This window comes from Lytechinus variegatus, chromosome 3 (genome assembly GCF_018143015.1).
Source record: "Lytechinus variegatus isolate NC3 chromosome 3, Lvar_3.0, whole genome shotgun sequence".
Taxonomy (NCBI): Eukaryota; Metazoa; Echinodermata; class Echinoidea; order Temnopleuroida; family Toxopneustidae; genus Lytechinus; species Lytechinus variegatus.
This window is the reverse complement of record NC_054742.1, coordinates 44,267,760-44,288,863: the sequence shown is the minus strand read 5'-3', so window position 1 is coordinate 44,288,863 and position 21,104 is coordinate 44,267,760. Positions and strand designations below refer to the sequence as shown.

The 21,104-nt window shown below is 35.7% G+C and overlaps 1 protein-coding gene across 2 annotated transcripts in view; it reads right to left on the bottom strand.

The window, feature by feature from the left end:
* The window catches only part of LOC121411123 (cyclin-H-like), a 38,422-nt gene that overhangs the window by 2,477 nt on the left and 14,841 nt on the right, over positions 1 to 21,104 (bottom strand). For both annotated transcript variants that reach the window (XM_041603649.1, XM_041603650.1), the window contains exons 6-10: positions 20,498 to 20,605; positions 18,878 to 18,933; positions 16,900 to 16,973; positions 15,186 to 15,297; positions 14,151 to 14,226 (exon numbers count right to left, since the gene is read on the bottom strand). In XM_041603649.1, coding sequence (XP_041459583.1) covers positions 14,151 to 14,226; positions 15,186 to 15,297; positions 16,900 to 16,973; positions 18,878 to 18,933; positions 20,498 to 20,605 — 426 coding nt within the window. The remainder of the gene's footprint in view (positions 1 to 14,150; positions 14,227 to 15,185; positions 15,298 to 16,899; positions 16,974 to 18,877; positions 18,934 to 20,497; positions 20,606 to 21,104) is intronic.

The following is a 21,104-nucleotide window of genomic DNA, read 5'->3' as shown; positions in this document are numbered from 1 at the left end:
AATTTCATCAAAATCGGATAACAAATAATAAAGTTATTAAAGATTAAAGTTAAGCAATATCTTTTTTAAACAGTCGTCATGAATGTTTATTAGGTGGGCTGATGACATCACATCTCCACTTTCCGTTTTCTTATGCTATTACATAAAACCATAATTTTTCATTATTTCATACTTGTGTGAATAATATGCCTCCCTTCTAATGAAATAAGTTGCAGCAATAAATATCTAATGCACTATCAGTTGTCAATTCAATTTTTCTAGTTCTTGGAGGAAAAAATTTGAATGAACCTAATTTCATACAATAAAATACAAAAGAACAAGTGGAAATGTGACATCATCAGCCCACATAATGAATATTCATGATGACTGTTTTCACAAAATATTGCTAAACTTTAAATTCAATAACTTTGTTATTTATTATCCGATTTTGATGAAATGTTTGGCATTTTGCTCAGTGAATTCTACTCTATTTATTAAGCTATTCATACTTTCAGCCCTTACAATCCTTTTAACACTGAATAGGAGATTTGAATTTTAAGAAGCAGAGTTTTCCTGATATAGGTATTCAAGGCTCCACATTAACTTTTTTTGGTGGTGGCCCATTCGGGCCACCAAAACCTTCAAATATTTTTTTTTGGTGGCCCATTAGTAAAGTTTGGTGGCCCGAAAAATATAAAGAAAAATAATTAAAAATGAATAAAACAAACTGAAATATTTTGCAGTCACTACCACGTACCACTATTCTTTATCTTGTATGTAAATCGTGCTTGCTGTTATATATAAATTGTTCCATCATTGTAAATATGAAAAATGATTGAAAGAGAATAAAAGAATTGTATTGTTCCCAGGTTGTGTGGACTTTTAATCTCCGTATAGACACACACTCATAATGGTAAAGTAAATAAATAGTGCATGTAGCAAACTCAGATAGATTACAAAACAATGATTTTTCCTTTCCTCCTTTTTGATCGTAAAACCTAGATTATGCAGGCCCCAAATCCAGTTTATTTTCTCTTTTCCAGCATATTATAGCAGGAGAAAATCACAGAAAAATATGCTGCAGAATTAGAACAATTTGTAAAAGGGGGAAATAAACAAAAATAATTTTTAGAATAGTATACAATGTACTGAAAAAAGAAAACAAAAATTGTAAAAATGAATAGATCTAAGTGAAATAAAACAAAAGAAAAAATGATGAAAGAAAAAACAAAGAACAGGAAAAAATTGAGAAAAAAAAAGAAAATGTAAGAAAAATGAATAGGACAAAATTATCAAAAAGTGGGGGAAAAATTTATTATTAATATTATTCAGTAGAAACATGTTCTTTAATCAGGCATATTCAATGGGAAGGGGTATAAATGGTTTAATCACTGTAAAAAAAAGGGGGGGGAATGAGAAAACGGCAAAAGTTATCTGGAAAAAAAAGAGAAAATTCCTTCCTTATATTTGACAAAATGATGGAAAAAAATTCACATTTCATATCAATGTAATGCCTTTCCAAAGTATTTACTTCCTTAAGAGTGGTTTAAGAAGTCATTTATAAACAAGAAAGAAAGAAGCTGTCTATTTATTTTTGGCTAGAAGAGACACAGCTTCGAAATAAACCAAATATCAACATACATACAAATGCACATGTGGGACTGTGATGTACTCACCTCTGTGTTTTATGTGTATTAATGCATTTGGAAATCGGTCTTTTTGAGTCAAAAGAGAGGTCATAATTCCTCCTTTTAATGCTTTTAAATAATCAGGTTTCAGTAATATGGACTGTAGAAGGGCATTTCATTGGTGTAAAATGTGACTTTGACGTAGATTTTCAAAGTTCTGGGGAAGATTTCTTGGCAGTAACATTTCGTATCGCAGCTCCCTGAGTCTGAATAGTCTGCTAGCGCACAGCCAGCTGCAGTGGTTTCACGCATGCAAAGCTCAGCCAGACAGCCGGCTGAATAATAGTTACTGTATGCCAGCGGTAGGCCTACATACTGTCATGACTATGCAATCTTTGTGTGTGTGTATTTGTGTGTAGATTAACAAAAAAGGCGCAAGACGGATTGGATTGCAATTTGAACTGTAGAAAGTTGATAAATGCATGCAAAATCGGGAGAAAAATTGCGCTACTTTGAAAATTATTGGTTGCCCGATTCGGGCCACCAAAACTTAACATTTTTTCAATAATGGTTGCCCGAGATGAATTTTTGGTGGCCCCGGGCCACCGGGCCACCGCTAATGTCGAGCCTTGTAGGTATTTCAGTTGGGCTAAAAAGTCATTAAAGGACAAGTCCACCCCAACAAAAACTTGATTTGAATAAGGAGAGAAAAATTCAACAAGCACAACACTGAAAATTTCATCAAAATCGGATGTAAAATAAGAAAGTTATGGCATTTTAAAGTTTCGCTTATTTTCAACAAAATAGTTATATGAACGAGCCAGTTACATCCAAATGAGAGAGTTGATGACATCACTCACTCACTATTTCTTTTGTATTTTATTATATGAAATATGAAATATTTTTATTTTCTCGTAATTGTCATGTGAAATGAAGTTTCTTTCCTCCCTGAACATGTGGAATTCCATTATTTTAACATTTTGTGCTTCAGGCAAGGAGGTCCTAATCGTCAAATTTGTAAAAATTGAAATATTGTATAATTCAAACAATAAAAAACAAAAGAAATAGTGAGTGAGTGACATCATCGACTCTCTCATTTGGATGTAACTGGCTCGTTCATATAACTATTTTGTTGAAAATAAGCGAAACTTTGAAATGTCATAACTTTCTTATTTTACATCCGATTTTGATGAAATTTTCAGCATTGTGCTTGTCTGATTTTTCTCTATTGATTCAAATCAACATTTTTCTGAGGTGGACTTGACCTTTAAAAATCATGTGTAATGTAATACATGAACTAGCCAGGTTAGAATGAGGAGACTACAAACTATATTTGTAGACTATTTGAGATTAATTTCAAGACAAACTTTTACAGTACAAGGGTACACCAGAAGTGGTACCATTGTGCATGCCATTTTCAAGTGGTTTCATCTACAGAGTCTCACATAACTTAATAAGCTGTAGATTCTACACATATTAACTCACACCCCTTTCAAATGATAATTGGCATCTCCTTGAGGCATTAGAATCCTATGGATGTCAAATTCTTTGTGACAATAGCTTGTACTAGTTAATCCTATTCCTAATTCTAATCTCATTAAAAAGAAAGGACTGCACTGGCCTTAGGATACTGAAAATCAGTGAACTCTGAAAGAGTGCATTTCATAAATCGTTCTATTTGATATTTCCTCTGAAGAATTTGCCCTCAGCTAATCAGATGTATGGATATTTAGTAACATACATTATAAAACCTTGTCAGAGAAAACCAATGACAAGGCATTTTGTGGAATGTTTCCATGATCATGTGGAACATTGTAAACTGCATTTAATCTCAAAAGGAATTTGACAGGACAAAGCTTATTATTACACAAGTAAGGCTATCTTGTGAATAGCATACAATCACAAAAGATTGACACAAAATGCATGCTAAATCACACAAAAAGGAGTATCGATTTCTCCGCCCAAAGTAACTACACTAAATGATAATGGTTATATTTACATGAAAACTCCATACAGCCTTGTCAGATTTACATCAAGCCATTTTAAAATCTAATAACTTCACACAATAACAATAGAGATACTTGTACATGTTGATGGCTGAAATCATGAAAAGTACCATTTAAATTGACAAACCTGAAAGATCAAGCTTTTAACCAGGGGCGGATCTAGGATTTTCTTGAGGGGGAGGGCACATTTTCCCAAGAAAAATTTGACAAGCCCCCCCCCCCCAAAAAAAGGGTTTCACCAAAAATTGAAGGTCATTTCGTCCACAGCAAATTTGACAAGCCCCCCCCCCAAAAAAAAAAAAGGTTTCACGAAAAAATGAAGGTCATTTTGTCCACGGCAAATTTGACAAGGAAAAAAAAGTCCCCACTTGTGTATGAAAGACATATTCCCATTAAAATATATGCTCTTACTTTCAAAATGGGGGGGGGCACACTTGTGTAAAAACGGCATATTTACATTATCTACATTTTGTTCATTGCTCTCTAAAGGGGGGCACGGCCAGATGTCCCCCCCCCTGGATCCGCCGCTGCTTTTTACTTTAAAAGGGGAGGAAAAAAACAGCAGATCTATACAACTGTGACATAACATAATATTCACATTACAAGACATAGGTGTAAAAAAGGGGGGTCATCGAGAATGTTTAAAAGCGAACTAAGAAATGCTTATTAAACCATTGCTAATCCTATGAATGACTTCACACTGTTTATATAGTGTGCACAATATATGGACACTGATAAACAGAGCTACTTGTCATCTGATCAAGGGGATCACTTCAGAGAGCACTTAACTGAAATATATTTTGACTCTTTAAAACATATTAATCCGGATATTTGAATTCCTTTAGACAGATCTGTTTTCTGATGTGACAATGTTCTTCTCCTCAATTTAAACATAATCATTGAAAGAGGTTAGAAGTTACATCATGGAACACGTGCAAACTCTTTCAAAACTTTAATAACCAAAAATATAAAGCCTGTACTTACTAATAGCACTTGACCTTTTAATAATCAGAATGAGATTAAAATTTAAATTTGAGCAGAGCAAGAAAAAGAATGACAGGAAGGGAGGATAAAATATAGAGGGGGAAAGAAAAAGACAGACAAAAAAAAAAGAAGCAAAGAGAGAGAGGGATTAGAGTCAAACAGTCAGAGTACAAGAAAAAGATCTCATGGTCACCCATGCAACTTTATTAACTTTGATTATTAAACCCAGATACAAATCAGTTTGATTTATTTATTTCCTAACCAATTCATTTATAAAAACAAATGAAGAACAGCACATGATCAGTCTGTTTGATTCTCACGGAAAATAATGACTAATTTATGGAAAAAGCCTTTATCTCATTATGAACTTTGGACTAATTCCATCATATAACAAGAGTGAAAATTCATTTTCTACAGGAAACACATAAAATGTAGGTTTGAAAACAATCAAGTCTGTGATATTTTCTGAGTGATATCAAACACGTGACTGACCTTTGGGTAACGTTCTTGACCTTGGAATGAATAGGTGTTAATACAATCAGCAAATATTTGAAATGGAAAAACTTTTGGTTGGTATCAAGACGTATAAGAATGGGTTTATTTCTGATATGAAATATTATAATTTTCTCCTCATTGTCAGTGGAAACAGCCATGGCCCTGGGAAGCGGAAATCAGGTTGGTATGCTAAAAAGTTTAAATTTACTCCAAATCACCTTCATTTTGGAGTGAAAACCTATTATATATATTTTTTGCTACAGGTCAATTTTTATTTCTGACCAAAATCACCTTAATTTTTTGGTTGTTTTTTTTTTTGTCTAAACCAGCAGCCCTCTTAAGAAATTGTTCCCAGGGCCCTGGTTACATGTACTAGGATATGGACATCACACATTCAGAATCATCATTGACAGTGACCTATAAACCAAAACAGGCTTAGATTCTCATATTTTTAGGGGGGGGCAAGGCAAATTTGTACAGAGAGCATTCAATCATTACAGGACAAAGAGAGGACAACAAACTTCCAAGTCCATTGAAATGGGCATTGAGGGAAGTAACAAGGAAACCCAGTCATGACAATGGATGACACAAGATTAATTTGACCTCTGTAATAATTTTACAATAAATCAAACTCAAAGGAATGTATCAAAACTTGGCACGCAGATGTCAACAAATCCACCAATATACCAGCCAAATTGAAAACACATGGTCATACAGGTCAAGATAGCAAAAATTACATCATATCGCTATTACTAGAAAAAAACTACAAAATCTACAAATTAATCATTTACAAGTTTGAATAGACTGATAGAAATTGAAGATTATACCATATCATACATGTAAAACACATGTATGAAAGGAGTACGGTATTTAAAAAGGCAATTTAATATGCCTGAGTAAACTTTAAAATCAAAAGAGTAAACATTTTGGGGGTTTTGACAAAAAAATTTTGGGGTTCAATATGAACATTTGTTTTAATAAATCAATCATTGAAAATGACAGTTGAAACTAAAAGACTGTAGAATATTAGATAGCCCAATTCAGATTCAAGTCATATTATCGAGCCTCTACCAAAGCTTTAGGAATGCTTTAAAAGTACATTTCACTGTCGATGGCTCAGACGGCCAGCTTTATTATGAACATCTTGTAGTGCCACCTTTCCCACAAAGCTTGATACACAATAGATAATAATGCATTTCCACATGTCAAACAAGAACAGGAAAGTTATCGCAATCTGACAATCAGTACAGGGCTACTCTCTCTAAAAAAAAAATTATTGACCCCTTCCCCCCCCCCCCCCCACCCCGAGCATCTGTCTTTCCTGTATACTGTTTGAACTTTTCTTATGGTTTCCTGATGCAAGTACATGTACATTTAATGTGACTATTTTGAAATACTTGCCATTATTTTTTCCAAGTTACATTCAATTAAAACTTCATTTAATGTACAGGCCATTAGCACATTTTGTGTGCTTAATTGATATTAAGTACCTTTTAGGGCAACTTACATTGAGAAGGTACAAATATAGCAGTTATTTCCGGAAGTCTGATTTAATTTTTAGTTACTATGGATAGCCAAGTGTGTCAAAAATCTTAAATTGTAGATATATAATTCAAAAGCTTATTTAACATTCAAATTTCCAAATTATTCTGTAAACAATAGTGATGAGTAGAACAGTTTGCTATAATTTTCCTTTGAAAGTGTTCAAAGGGACCCTCATAAACACAAAACATGAGAATGTAAACTGAACTTAAATCGGAAAATCAAAATAAAAAAGATTATCTATTTTACTTTAAGGTCTGGAATAACTGAAAGCATACTTATATCAACATTTTGGGTAATAACAGATCTTGCAGTAGGTTTGGAGTTGGGGCAAAATTGGGTTTAGATCATGCAGTTGATTATACAATTGACATGACATTATTATGATTGGATACATGTACATGTAAGGATGATTGCAAAAGACATGACCTTGAGTATTCATATGACAATTGAGAACTATAGTATGATGTATATTATGCTCCAATATTCATATGAAATGTCAAAACATTGAAAAATAAATCGGATTGCAACCAACCATGAGGTGTGCTGTGACCTTAAAAAAGTCAGTTGAAACAAATAATGAAAGGAAAGATGGCTAATGATCAACATTCTACCGTATTTACAAATAGGCAAAGAGTAAACACAGATTTTCACTTTGCTAACAATGCTTGGAAAAGTTGATATTCAATGAAAGAATCATATACACGTAGTGATTGATACCACTATAGTCCAGTGTCAACACCAGGCTCTAAAGATAGACAGGTGTGGAACAGACTGGTAATGGTCTATGTAGCCAATAAACTAAATATTGCCTTTGAGTTACAGGCAAAAATAGCAGATATTCATATTCACATATTCGCATAGTTTTCCATGAACATTATAATAGTAAAGTTGGTGTTCATTCCAAGGCCTAATAATATTACCATTACTTTCTCTATTTATTTAATATATGCCATTAATTTGAATTTTTATGAAATTATTGATTATATGCATATAGGGTATTTATTAATGAACTGATATAGTTTCAAACTTTTGGTTAATAATCATTTTATTTATGCTATCTAATTACATAGAGACTCCATATAGAAGTTTGAACTGAAATTTTCATTTGGGAAATATTCTTATTTCCTTTAATTTTCACCATTCAATTTCATATTTTCATCCTCAATCCATTCTAATTGTAAGCCCCACAATAGCCCCCTTCCCAAAATAAGGGAATAAAGCCAGGCTGACACTTGCACGACTTTTGACCCCAAATTTGTCGTGGCATTTTGGGGCACGAACTGTGAGGCTCCCGCACTGTTTTACGACTTGTTCACACATAGTTCACGACGAGTTCACGAATAGTTCACGAATGCGTGCCCGTCAGTTTTCACATTGACACGAACTAGCACGACGAGTTCACGCATAGTTTACGCACTTCCTGCATTGGCACGACGAGTTTGCGCAATTCGGACGGTGTCGTGCTGAACTATTCCTGAACACGACGTGAGCTGTTCGTGAACCATTCGTGGCATGGCGCGCACTGCCATGCATTGGCACGCATCCTCCCTCATCGTCCCGACGAGTTCACAAACAGTTTGCGCATAGTTCACGACCCAGTGGCTAAATTTTGAACATTTCAAAATTCTCGTCCCGACATGGCACGCAGTCATGACATGTCACAACGTGTTTACGCACACTTCACGCCAGCTCACGACTAGTTTGCGCACTGGCACGACTTGAGTCGTGCCAATGCGTGACACAAAATCGTGCAAGTGTCAGGCTGGCATAAGACTTCAAAATCTATTTTTCAAATTTCAAATGGAGAAGAGGTCAGCCTATTGGTTCAATAGGTCATACAATGCTTTTTTTGTCCATGAGTGACCTTGCAATCAATGGATACCCAATGCAATGCCCGGAGCATTCCACAGTTCCAGGTTTATTTGGTCATGGACAAATTGTGATGAAACCCATTTTATTGTGTACTTCAAAAAGGGAAGCTTAGCCGTCAGAGTTCTTTTTCCAATAAAAATATTTTACAAAATGATCTTGGTGTGTTAAAAATTAAAAATAAAAAGAAATTAGATCATTTGTAGTCTATTATGTATTAAGCATACTTTATTGGTAACACAGATCAATGTACAGCATCCTTACTATAATTTGGCTAATCTTGTGTGTCCTTCCGTTTGTTTGAAGCACGTTTTCTCCGTGGTTTTCCACTCAATGGAGCTGGAATTTTTTCTAAACATGGTTAAATTGTTCACAGATTGTCATGACGGGGGTTGTTTGTGGTATTTTGGTCGCATTATTTAAAGTTTTTTTACAATTCGTAACTTTTTGGCATTCCTTTTCGCCGCCCTGAGTATAGCTTCGAAATTCCCGTCCCTTTTACCTCTCTCGGGTCAGCGAAATACAAAGCACGGTATACGGTACGTACTTACACTCATGCGCTGGCTGCATGTATATATGCATGTGTAGCGCTGCTGAAACGTAAACAACATACCGTAATCGGCCGATGTCCTCAGTGGTTACCGTACAAAATGTGAGCAGTTGTCACAAAGAGGTTAACCCTATTCTGACTTGGCTTTTTGAAAACAAGTGTTGACTGGGGGTTTGCTGGGGGTGAGGGTCTACATCTAATGTTTCTGCCCAGTTTCATGAATCCTATATTTTAACAGATTGGGCTACCTGCTACTCAACGCTCCAAAATCAAACTGTGCCAGTGCTCTGTTGTACACAGTTGAACAGTGCATGGTTAGTATTTTGACGTAAAATGTAATATTTATATTGAATGATTGATGCCGCAGTAAATCTAAATTCCAACATATGATGAAGTTGTTTGGTTGAGTCAGATAATCAACTCAGTGCTAAGTTCCAAAACCCAAAATTAAAATTGTCTTAAATAGATTTGCTATTAACCCTTTTATTTAAAGGCAAATTTGATCAGATTTTCTTCTGCAAATTGGCAACACTGGCATTTTTTTTGCTACACATATTTTGTTTGACATGTATTCTACAAAACTCTGTTGTACATATGTAGATGTTTATTAAAAATGTAGATATGAATAATACAGTGTAAAAATGGTTTATCGCTTCAACAGCCAATACCGTGTATAACAGACATATGGGACCTTATGCATTATGCCATCTCAAATATTATGATCTTTTCATCTGTATACTGTTGTAGCATATCTTGCCTTTAATTAACATGATATTTTTATGAAAAAAGACATAATCTAACATACACTTATCAATATTGTTATTTATTTGAATGAAATTATAATCAGTGAAGATGCCCATATACCTTTTAAAAAGACACAATAATTCCATACTACATTTACAGTGTACTTTCTAAGATTTTTATCAATTATTTCAATGCATAACTATTTGATCCACCAGTAAAAAAAAGATATCTAAAACCTCTAAAAAAAAATTAAAATGCCCATGTAAGCCATACAAATCTTATCTTTTTATCACAATTAACATCTAAAATCTTTTCTCTCTCTCTCTATCTCGCTCTTTTGTATTCTTTAATTTCTCTATCTCTCTCTTCATCTCTCTCTGATTTTCCCACTGTCTCTCTCATTTTCCCCACTATCTCTCTCTCTCATTCATTTTCCCCGTGTGGGTCTCTTTCATTTTCCCCTCTGTCTCTCATTTATTCCCATTCTCTGTCTCTCATTTTCCTCACTGTCTGTCTGACTCATTTTTCCCACCACTGTTTCTGTCTCACTCATTTTATCACCCCCCCCCCCTTTCTCTCACTCTCACTTCTTTTCGACATCCTGCCATACTTATATATGATTGAGCAACCTTTAATTTAAAAATTACAAACAACTGCAGTCTAATGTGCATTGTAAGGTACATGTGCAATGTACTTACATATTTATTTCCGACCCAATACATGTAATCATAACATTTCTATATCACAATAATTGCCTCTTGACTGCTTACTGAATACACCGTGTTCTAATACATTTTTCCATTTTATAGTTAGATTTGGATTTCACTCTGTAATGATTATTGAAGTTCTTCCTCCAGTTCAACCCAAGATGCTTAACTTAATTGAACCTCCTATCTATATTGAAAGAGAAGTCTGCTATAAATCAGTTGTCTAAATATATTTCATCAATAAACTGCTCGGCTTTCAGTGTAAATAGGCAGTCTAGCTGTACATACAAGAATGTCACCCCCTCCCCTCCCCCCCCCCCCCCACACACTTTGATAAAGAAAAATGACTCCTACACCCTGTGCTGCCACGGGTAATTGCTGCTAGTACACATAAATGGTGACCAGACATTTGCCAAAGCAATAACTGTTCTTACCTGTCATTCTCTAAAGCTATTGGGTTAGCAAGCTTGCATTTGAGTTTGAATGGGATTTATTCAGACTATCAAATTAATTAACTGGGATTTAGTTTTTAATGTGCTGATTTTTCATTGGAGCAATTGTCCTTCAGAAATTGACACAGAATCCCTTACTACAAGACTTATACCGGTATGCATTGATTTTCAGATAGTACTGTATGGCAAGACTAAAGTTAAAGTGATCATTTCACTTTGTTCTGATTTTAAAAAAATCTCATTTTGGTTCTTGAAAATGGGCTAAACATTAGGCTTATAGTGTAAAAATACCATCCCAAAAGTTTCAAAGTATTATATCTACAGGATCAATTTTAAAACATTGGAGATGTAAACCAAAGTTTGAAAATAATTGGGAGTTGGTTTCAATTACTATGTGTATAGAGCGAATCTGTGCAACACAACACATTAACTCTAGATGAACAGAGCATGACCTAAATACAGTGTGTATAAGGTATACACTGAATGTACAGTGCAGCTAATAATAGCATGTGTATAGGAGATACACACAGCAGAAGGCAGTCAACAACATAGCCAACGGTCTTTTTGAATTGGAGAAAACTGGTCATAAGCTGGAACCCATCTACTAGACGGTTCTCAAAATCAAGCTAATAAATTCCAACTTGTATCTAAATTAGAGTTTTTCATCCTATATTGTGGTCTGTTTCAGGGTTTTTGAGGACAAATACAGGCACTCATACACATGTTTCGTCTCAGTTCGAGAATTTTTTAAATCAGCTGCTCACAAAGTTAAACGATCCCTTTAAGGCATGTTCAAATTGATAGATCATGACTTGATATCTTTTGGTACTACTACCCAAATTAGTTAGTAATACCGTACGGCGAGTCGAAAACAGCCGTTTTAACATTTGTTTGTATCAGCTACATATAGGTGGTTTTAGTAAAAATGAATAAAACTGCTGTTTTAGACTCGCTGTACGGCCGTCGAAGAGCAAATGTGACCGTGGTATTAGTACTAATACCCAAATTAGTTAGATCACCAATAGGATGGAGGTCTACTTGCACAAAATATAGACAAAACTAGGTTTCACAGGCCTAATTCATTCCCCATAGACTCATGTGTTAAATTGGCACTTTAAAAAATTCATAAAAAATAAGGATGAAATTCGGGGGTCGAATGTTTACTACCAGTGGATAGGATATATATCTGGCAATCCATATCTGACCAGAAAAGGGTCCCTCGACCTGCTCATTTTAAAAATAAATTGGCGTGTTTGAAGACACCTTCGGGGGGAGCAGATTCATCACCTCAAATAGCAAAATAGCCCTAATCCTTCCGCCAGTCAAAATACAGTCCAAAATTGGTGATATTTCTTCCCAATTTGGGAAAAGGAAGTAATTACCAAAAATAGAATCAGTGTTAGATGGACAATCATATGCATACACTTTGTCAATCAGCCATATCAAAATAAAAAAAATAGCAATGGGTTGGCTCGAATAAATATTTATGGCCTGCCACTACTGATTAGGCCCGTGAAACCACTATAAAATGGAGTCCACTCAACTGATCACCAGATGGCACTATTTATCTATACAGAAAAGTCATTATCAGGTCACATATCCTCCATAATTCATTCTCCATATGCTCATGCCTTTAACATGATATTTGCCCTACATAATGTGCAAAAAGTGTTTATAATCATGATTCCTGACAAACTTTTATCTGTTGGAAGTGTATAGAATATTCATCAGAGTCTGAAGAGATGTTTCGACCATTTTTTACTTGGCAGGGGGCAGCAACCCTGATTACTCCCCCCCCCACCCCCAGCATTAGTGACAGGAACAATGGTGATAATGTGTCTAGGGCTGGTGATCAACTGTCATGGGCCTGAGGGCCGTTTCATAAAGCTGTTCGTAAGATAAGAGCGACTTTAAGAACGACTGGTGAACCCTTCTTACGCGCTAAACCATCTCCAATGAATATACCATTTACCACAAGAACGGATCACCAGTCGTTCTTAAAGTCGCTCTTAACTTACGAACAGCTTTATGAAACACCCACCAGGTATGTAATCCAACAAGGATCAACTATTGCCTCTATCTCCAATGCAAATTTAGCCAGGAACATTCCTGTCTTATGTCCATGTGTTCAAATATGAATCATTGATTTGTTTTTTTTTCAAACCATTACATCAATTTCAGTATTAGTCCAGGAGAACCCCAGAAAATAACTGGATCCAAAAGAAGTGTACAACCATATGCATACAACCACAAGAGTAAGGTCAACAAGCAGTGTATCATATTTTGTTATGTGCTTCCATGACAAAGTAAATGCAAAACAGACCACTGAACCTTCATGCAAATTCAAATTTATGCATTAGCAACAGAAAACACAAAGGTAAATTACCCTTGCAAATTTATCTGTCACGAGAGTCTTGCAGGTGAACTTTATTTACCTTTGACCTATATTGACATTTGGTCTTGTCATGTGACCACCTCCAACAGCAGCACCATTACATGAAGGTGTCCCTAGTGCATCTATGACCCAAGTTTGGTACCCACTGCAGCAATAATTGCCAAGTTTTGCAATATAAAAGATTATTAGAGAATATTAGAGACATTTTTGTTTTCATTCCAGAAAACCCTTTTTAAGTGATGTTTTTTTAGTGATTTATGTATCCCCAATTGAAGGAGAAGACTGCATTAAATAAAGCACGACAAATGAGAAGGGAAGACAAACAATAAGGCACGAATTCACAAAGGTGGTTTTGAAAACCCACAGTTGAGTCCATGGTTTATGCAGATATCATGTATATATTATGCTTAATTTAGTGCGTATCAGGTGCATGTATAAAAATGTCCAATGCTGATGCATGTTTTGTCACAATGCGCCAAATTGACGCCTGTTACCATGGTTAGATACACTATTTTATTCATGAGTCCACTGTTTGAAGAGTGGACTCATGAATAAAAACAGTGGACTCATGAATAAAATAGCGTGGACAACCACGGCAACAGGCGTCAATTTGGGGCACTGTGACCAAAGTGAGCATCAGCATTTGACATTTTTTATACACGCGCCCGATACGTGATAAATTAAGCGTAATTTATTTCGGAAATCTGCATAAACCATGGACTCAATCGTGGGTTTTCAAAACCACCTTTGTGAATTCGGGCCTTTGAGGTTGAAAGACAAAAGAATGGTCTTTTACCTCTGCATCTTGTTGATGCTTGATATAGATTTCTTCATCCTCTGTATTCAATTGATCCTGCAACCTCTTCTTGTATCTAGAAAAGAAACAGATAGTTTATATGAAAACAAGTGTCTTGCACTGGGTGTTGTGGCGTGCACCTGTAATCCAAGCTGTGGGGAAGTTACAAATTGATGCAGAGGTTCGAGGTTCGAGCCCTGGTCACGTCTTTCGGATGGTGACGTTAAAGGTCGGTCCCAGACGTAAATAATCATATGTGATTGATACACGTCTGACATAACTCAAATACACACACACACGCACTTTCCTCCCAAAAACAACCAATGAGGGTCTGCAACATCAACTGCCTCTTCTGCGGTTTACTATGGTTAGATTTATGTTTCAGTTCATGATAGAATTTGCATACATTTATTGCTGTTTTTCATTTCAAGTCTGTCGGTCCACCTGCACAGAATGCAAAACAATTATCACGTCACATTAAAGACCTTTGATTTATTTTCCAAAACAAGTTTATCAACCATCCATTCACAGCAATCGTGTGGCTGGCCAAGTGTGTACATGGGTAACTTTCTTACCACAGCCACCATCATCACTACCACTACTAGAACCACCACTACCAACCCCATCATCACTATACTAGTATTGGTTGTAATAAAATGGGAAATGTAAGAAATGAGGAGAGAGAGAAAGAGAGCAAATGAGTGTTGGGAGAGAAATAGAAGGAAATATTTTCATGGGAAAGGGAAATTTGGAGATAGAAAAAGAGTGGGAAATATAAAGAGAGCAGAAGAGAGCAAAATTTTATACATGTGTACAACTGTCAATGTCATATCAATTTGTGATGTCTGAAATAACACTTGTAACGACTCACTGATCTTTATTTTTGTCTCAAGTGGGTCTTTATTTTATTTGGGCATGCATTTTGATCTTCTTCAAAACTTAAGAATACCACACGAAAGAAATTCAGTATTTCCCGACTATTGATGGCACATGAGTGTTTTGTATGTAATGGAATAAGTTTGATGTATTACTTACATTAGACTCTCTGGATTAAGTTCCTCATTACGGCATTTTTCAAGTTTCCTTTCTAGTTGCTTGGCAACCTCTGGGTTAAGCTGAGGCATTTTTCTCACCATCTGTCGTATCACTGCAAACAACAGGTAAGGGAAAAAATAGCAGCTCAGAAAATGATTGTAATTTGATAAGTAGCATAAGCATTCTCAGAATAGAGACGGGACATTTCCTAAAGCTGTGCATTTTTTGTCCATAACAAGATTGAAGGCAACAAAGATGATGAAGATAGTAATGATGTAGCCTACATGTACAACATTCAATTTTAGCTTCAGAGGGCAAATATAATGCAACTGCAGATGAGTCAGCCAAAGTCAGATATCTTGAAGTCACAGTCTAATTCTGTTTAAACTGGGCAAAATTTGACTAAAGAAATTAATATTGCATCTTTTATACATTAGATAAACATACCATAAAGCTAAAGCCCCAGTCACATATCATAAACACAGGGGACCGTTGCATAAAAGTTTTGCCAAAAAAAAAACTCTGGAAAAATTTTTTTACCAGAGTTTTTTTGAAGTGCAATTTTTGATGGCATAATTTTGTTTATTTGCCAGTTTTTTTATCGCAAAAGTTTTATGCAGCGGGCCCCAGAATATCCCAGAACAGATCTAGGGTGATCCAGAGGAGAGATGCCTTGGTCCACCATGGAGGTCTGTGTAGGTCTCAGGATAGACCAACACGCAGTCTCAGATCAGCAGATCAAGCATTGCTGACTGAATCTCTCAGCCACACAACCTGGGGTGACAGAGCCTTCTACATCTCTGGACCAAAGCTGTGAAAAAGCCTTTGCCAATTTATCAGAGAGCAGAGACCCAATCAACCTTTGAGTCTCACCTGAAGACCTTTCAGTTCCCCACTCCAACATTATCGCAAGAATAACTCAATTGTAGCATTACTAGGGCAGTAATTGAACTGAATGATATCCTAAGCACTGTTTGAAGACATTGAAATTTGTGAGATATTTCCTATTTTTGAGCCAGTGCCATGAGTGCCCAGCTGAGGTGGATACCGGTGCATTACAAGAACACATCATCATCAGGTCTGTGGATATCTAAGAGGTCAACATAGCAGTTTTGAGGCTGTCAAAAACATCCAGCATCATCTTTGGACTGCCATACTGGCAGAGCAATCTGGGATGGTCTGTGTAGCTGACGTGTTGGCCCATATTGACGCCCTGATAATCCACGTAGATGTCATGCTCTGCCAGCATGGTTCTTATAGATCTGTGAGTAGATGCCCTGTTCATACCATGTGTACAGTCATCAATGCTCATCAATGCTCAATCCGGGGCAATACTATCCCGGACCTACTCAGATCAATGCTGGTAGATCCTTGAGGATCTGTTTACATGTGACAGGGGCTTTAGCCATTGATTGTGGACCGAGTCCAGCAATTGATTCCAGCACTGATTATTGTGTGTGATCAATCAAACATAAATCAATCACATAATCAGTCACTAAAGCTTCATGTTAAAAGGTTCTAGACTGAAATGTAGCTTGGACTTTACACATGATTATCAAGGTCACATATATGTAGACAGAAAATGTAAATGAAATCTCATTATTGTCGATATTTAAAGTCTTTCATGAAGTGATCTACAATTAAATACATTGCACAAAATCCTCTGTAAGAATCAATCCCCTATGCTCTTCTCCTAAAAGCCTTCCAAACTTACATTTGATTGTGTTGACTACATCAGGAAGATCCTTTGGGTCATCTCTTCCACTCATTAGAAAATCAGTAACATACCTTCCAAAAAAAAATCACAAAAAAAAATCATGGTATAGAATTATATTCAGGGGTTGTCCAAGCTGATTATGATTTAATCTCTTAAAGCAAGTAAAATCAATCAAAGAAAACATTAAAAAATTAATCAAGACAATATCTGATAATCAATAACAGTTTATGACATTTTCAAAGCATGTCTGAAGTATAGTTCAAGGGTCAATAATGTGAATTATATTTAAGTTTCACCTAATATTAGTGATTGGATATCAGAATTTATACTACGATAATATCCTGAAGATTTTCTTTTTTGTTATTGTTCTTTCACACATAAATTCTGTGTTATACTAAAATACATTTTATTGGCACCGGATGAAAGTAGTGTTCCAGTTCCTGCAAAACCAGAAAATAGTATAATTTTGATTGGGTCATTAAAGCTTTATGTACTATTTTGATTCAATACCTATGACATTTTACCAGATGCCTAAGTTTACCTGAAGGGGAATTCAACCAAAATAAAATGTTATTTTTAGAGGAAAACGAAACATCAGTCAAGTAACATGTGAAAGTTTTAACATAATTAGACAGGGTAAAAAAAATCATGAATATTTAAAAGTTGAAAAAATATGTAATCAGTAATCACTATACATATGGAGACTTCAAATTGTCTGCATTGGTGATGTCATAGTGATGTATGGCAAGGACTGCAATTAATAATCCAGTACATATTAAGACTAAAATGTCATTTTCTTGTGTTTTAGCCCATATTATATTTCCTTTCATGTAGACATAAATAAATATATGCTGCCTGTGTTAATATATTTTGATTACTGCCCAAGTGGAATAGATACTTAGGAAAAACCCACAAATCCCTGATTTTTTTTCATGGCCTATGGGAAAGTCTCCACCATTTGTCACAATTACACTGTTGCCAATTTGAAAGTTACATCTATTAGGGTCTTTAGGGTCTGAAAACAGGCATGAATTTCTTATTGCCTGTTGGATTTGTTTCAAAAACTTTCACCATTCTGCTTTTCTAAATTTTTTATCTTCTCTCACACAACATTTCATGCCCATGGTTGGATTCCCCTCTTATCTTGAGATTCTACCTTATCATTAGCTACCCTGATCTTATCTACATCAGCCTGAGTGGGGTCAGTTTTTCACTCAAGAAAAGAACATGACCTTGGGCTTCAGAAAATGCGCAATTTAGGTCTCATCTTTAAAGAGTAGACAATAGCCATGAGAAAAAAGACAAATTTAATTTAGTATTATTCTTAATCTTCAAAGTGTGGATCTTACCTCTAACGCATGAGAATCAAAGTTATTGAGAATCTCAATTGTGAGCAAGTTACTAATAATTCATAACCTTGTGCACGACCTAAAGCAACTCTGCTCTCATCTTTATTCTTAAACTAGTCTAGTGGAAACTATGTAAATGTAATGGTGATGATCAAAGAGGTCTTGGAAACGATAGTAAATGGTCTCCCATCCCAGTTTGGAAAACTACCTTGCAACAAGGTTTTCAAAACCATTTTGCCTTGTTAAACTGGTCTATGCATAGGTGGAACACAACCATTCTTTGGGAATCATTGCAGAGAAGTATAAGAGTGTGTGCATGTTGGGTGCACCACTCATTAACCGATGTGTGCAGAATGCCAACGCTGCGGTTTCAAATCTTTTTCTAAACATGTGAGCCCACCCAGGGCTTTCCCATAGCAACAAGACCATTTTATGCAAAGTGATTATGAAAACCAGTTCAGGAGATGGTGATGAGATGCTAGTGAGGCAATCTTCTAAACTGGTTTACTAAACTGTGTAAAGATTAACCAGTTCAAGGAAGATACTTTGCTGGATCAGAAATAGCAGGATATCTTGAAAACCCAGTGGGCAGATAGAGACAGGCTTAGAAACTAACATTGACTTACTTATCAATGTTTGTGTCTTGTCTAGATGAACTTGATACTAGGGCTGCAAGAGCAATCTGTAGGAGAAAACATTCAGGGGAAAATAAATAAAACTTTCACACAGTTTGTTACATTATTATTGGTCCTGAGGACTTTAATTAGCCCTCTTATCTTAATGAAAAGCTCTAAAAATTATTGATTGATCTAGATAATCAGTGGGGGAATTATATCATATTTATAACAAAACTGGTATCATTTACCTTTCTTGTAGGATTCAGATATCAATATCTTTAGGGCAAAGCCATTTTCTATAGTGCACACAAGGCACTACGTGAAAATTCAAAAGGAACCCCCCAAAAAAATAAATAAAGGCCAAGGCCAAATAATAAATCATGCAAGACAAAAGCCTTTGTTTCTTTAGGTAGATTCAAATACAGATTCATTTATTTGAAACTATTCTTATGTATCCTTGTAGTTTAATATTTTCCCCGAATATAATACTGTTGGTGACACTGTTGCAGAGCTGCCAAGTTGTATTTTACATTTTCGGTATTCTTATCCCCCAAAATCAGCATTTTGACAAAAAATCTGTATTTTTACAGAGTGAGATAAATATACATGCATAATGGCAAAGTTCAATCACTTCTTACACATGCGCCCCACACGAGACCAAAAGCTTTGGTCTCTGTATTTTGGTTGTTCCGCTGAATTGCGTTGGCTCACTCACCAATACATAGACTGAAGAGCTTGGAGGCCTGTACGTACAGACAACGTATTAGCAGTAACGTTAGATCTAACATTCAGCAGAAACCTGACTTTCGGATCGTTATTTTGTACATAAAATGTCACATTATGAAAAAGAAATTGCATCCATATTTACAGGAAAATGTATGAAATTCAAAAATATCGTACCTTAGACCGCAGTTACTGCTAATTCCTTTCAAATGATGATCTAAACATCGTCATCTTGGATCCTTTCGTTGGTCAACGGAAGTTGCCATCTTGGATGACGTCATCATCCTTACAGACGTATTTGAGCCGCTGCTTTGCACTTGTAATCTAATTGCGTGCACTCGGAACTTGTCACCCGCATTGATTCGCCAGGATATCGAAAATTCTTATCGGAAGGCCTTGATGAAAGCACAACTCATTGAACGTAGAGGGCAGCAATACACGGCAGCCATTTTTTCATCTCCACCCGAAGGCTCTCGGATGCTTATGTGGGTGAACAATACCTTTTCTTCTCTATTTGTTTTTTCCCGTATTTTATCATGAAAAAGTGTACTGCTGTATTTTAAATTGATTTCCGTATGAAATACTGGAAAATCGTACTACTTGGCAGCTCTGCTGTTGCACACTCATAAACAGCATAATATTTAATACCAGTAGGTACCAATACCAAGATAATCAAACTTTCATCTTTTAGCTAGCAAACAAAAAAATAATCAAATATTGATGTGTTAAACTCCAAGTGGGACTACATAACAAGAGTACACTGCTTTAATGGGTTAAGAAACTGGCCAGATTTAAGTAGATATGGACTAGAGGTGGCGCTATACATGTAACCAAGGCTGCTGGTATGTATTTGCTTTGAGGTATAAAGCTAAGCTTTCTCTCTAATACTTGCGTGATAGTTCTTACCTGTGATGGAGAACAGAGTAAGCATGCATCAGTAGCTAAAGAGCGATTGATGAACTCTTCCGCACCTTTCCTCAGTAGCTCAGGCTGCTTCAAGCTTGGAAACCTTGTCTGTGGCACATAAACAAGAAAAAGGTAACAGTAGGCTACTAGGCACATTTCATACCAAAAATCAGAGCCATGTCTTTTATGCAGGAATCCTGAGAGGGGCTTTTCAATTAGGCTATTCTCACTTTAATGGGAAATGCAAGAAGGTATTTGTAAAAAAAAATGTGCCTTTAGATCCAGCTATAAAGATGTTATAAGTCTGTCCAGCAGCATTCTTACATAACCCATAACTTTTTTGCTGATTGAGAATTTATGGATTAGCAACGGACAGCAGACTATGGGATTCCTGAGTGAAAGACAAAGCTCTTACATTCAAGGTGTCTTAATTACTTAATTAATGGTACAAGATTATACAAATATTTGTTTGCATTTAGACGACGCATTTCCATTCAAAACATGCTCTAAGCGCTTTACAATATAATGTATTGTTGAAGATGCTGATCATCTGGTTAATAGAAACAGCAGAGAATTCAGTCTGTTGTCAACAGACTGAGTAAACTGG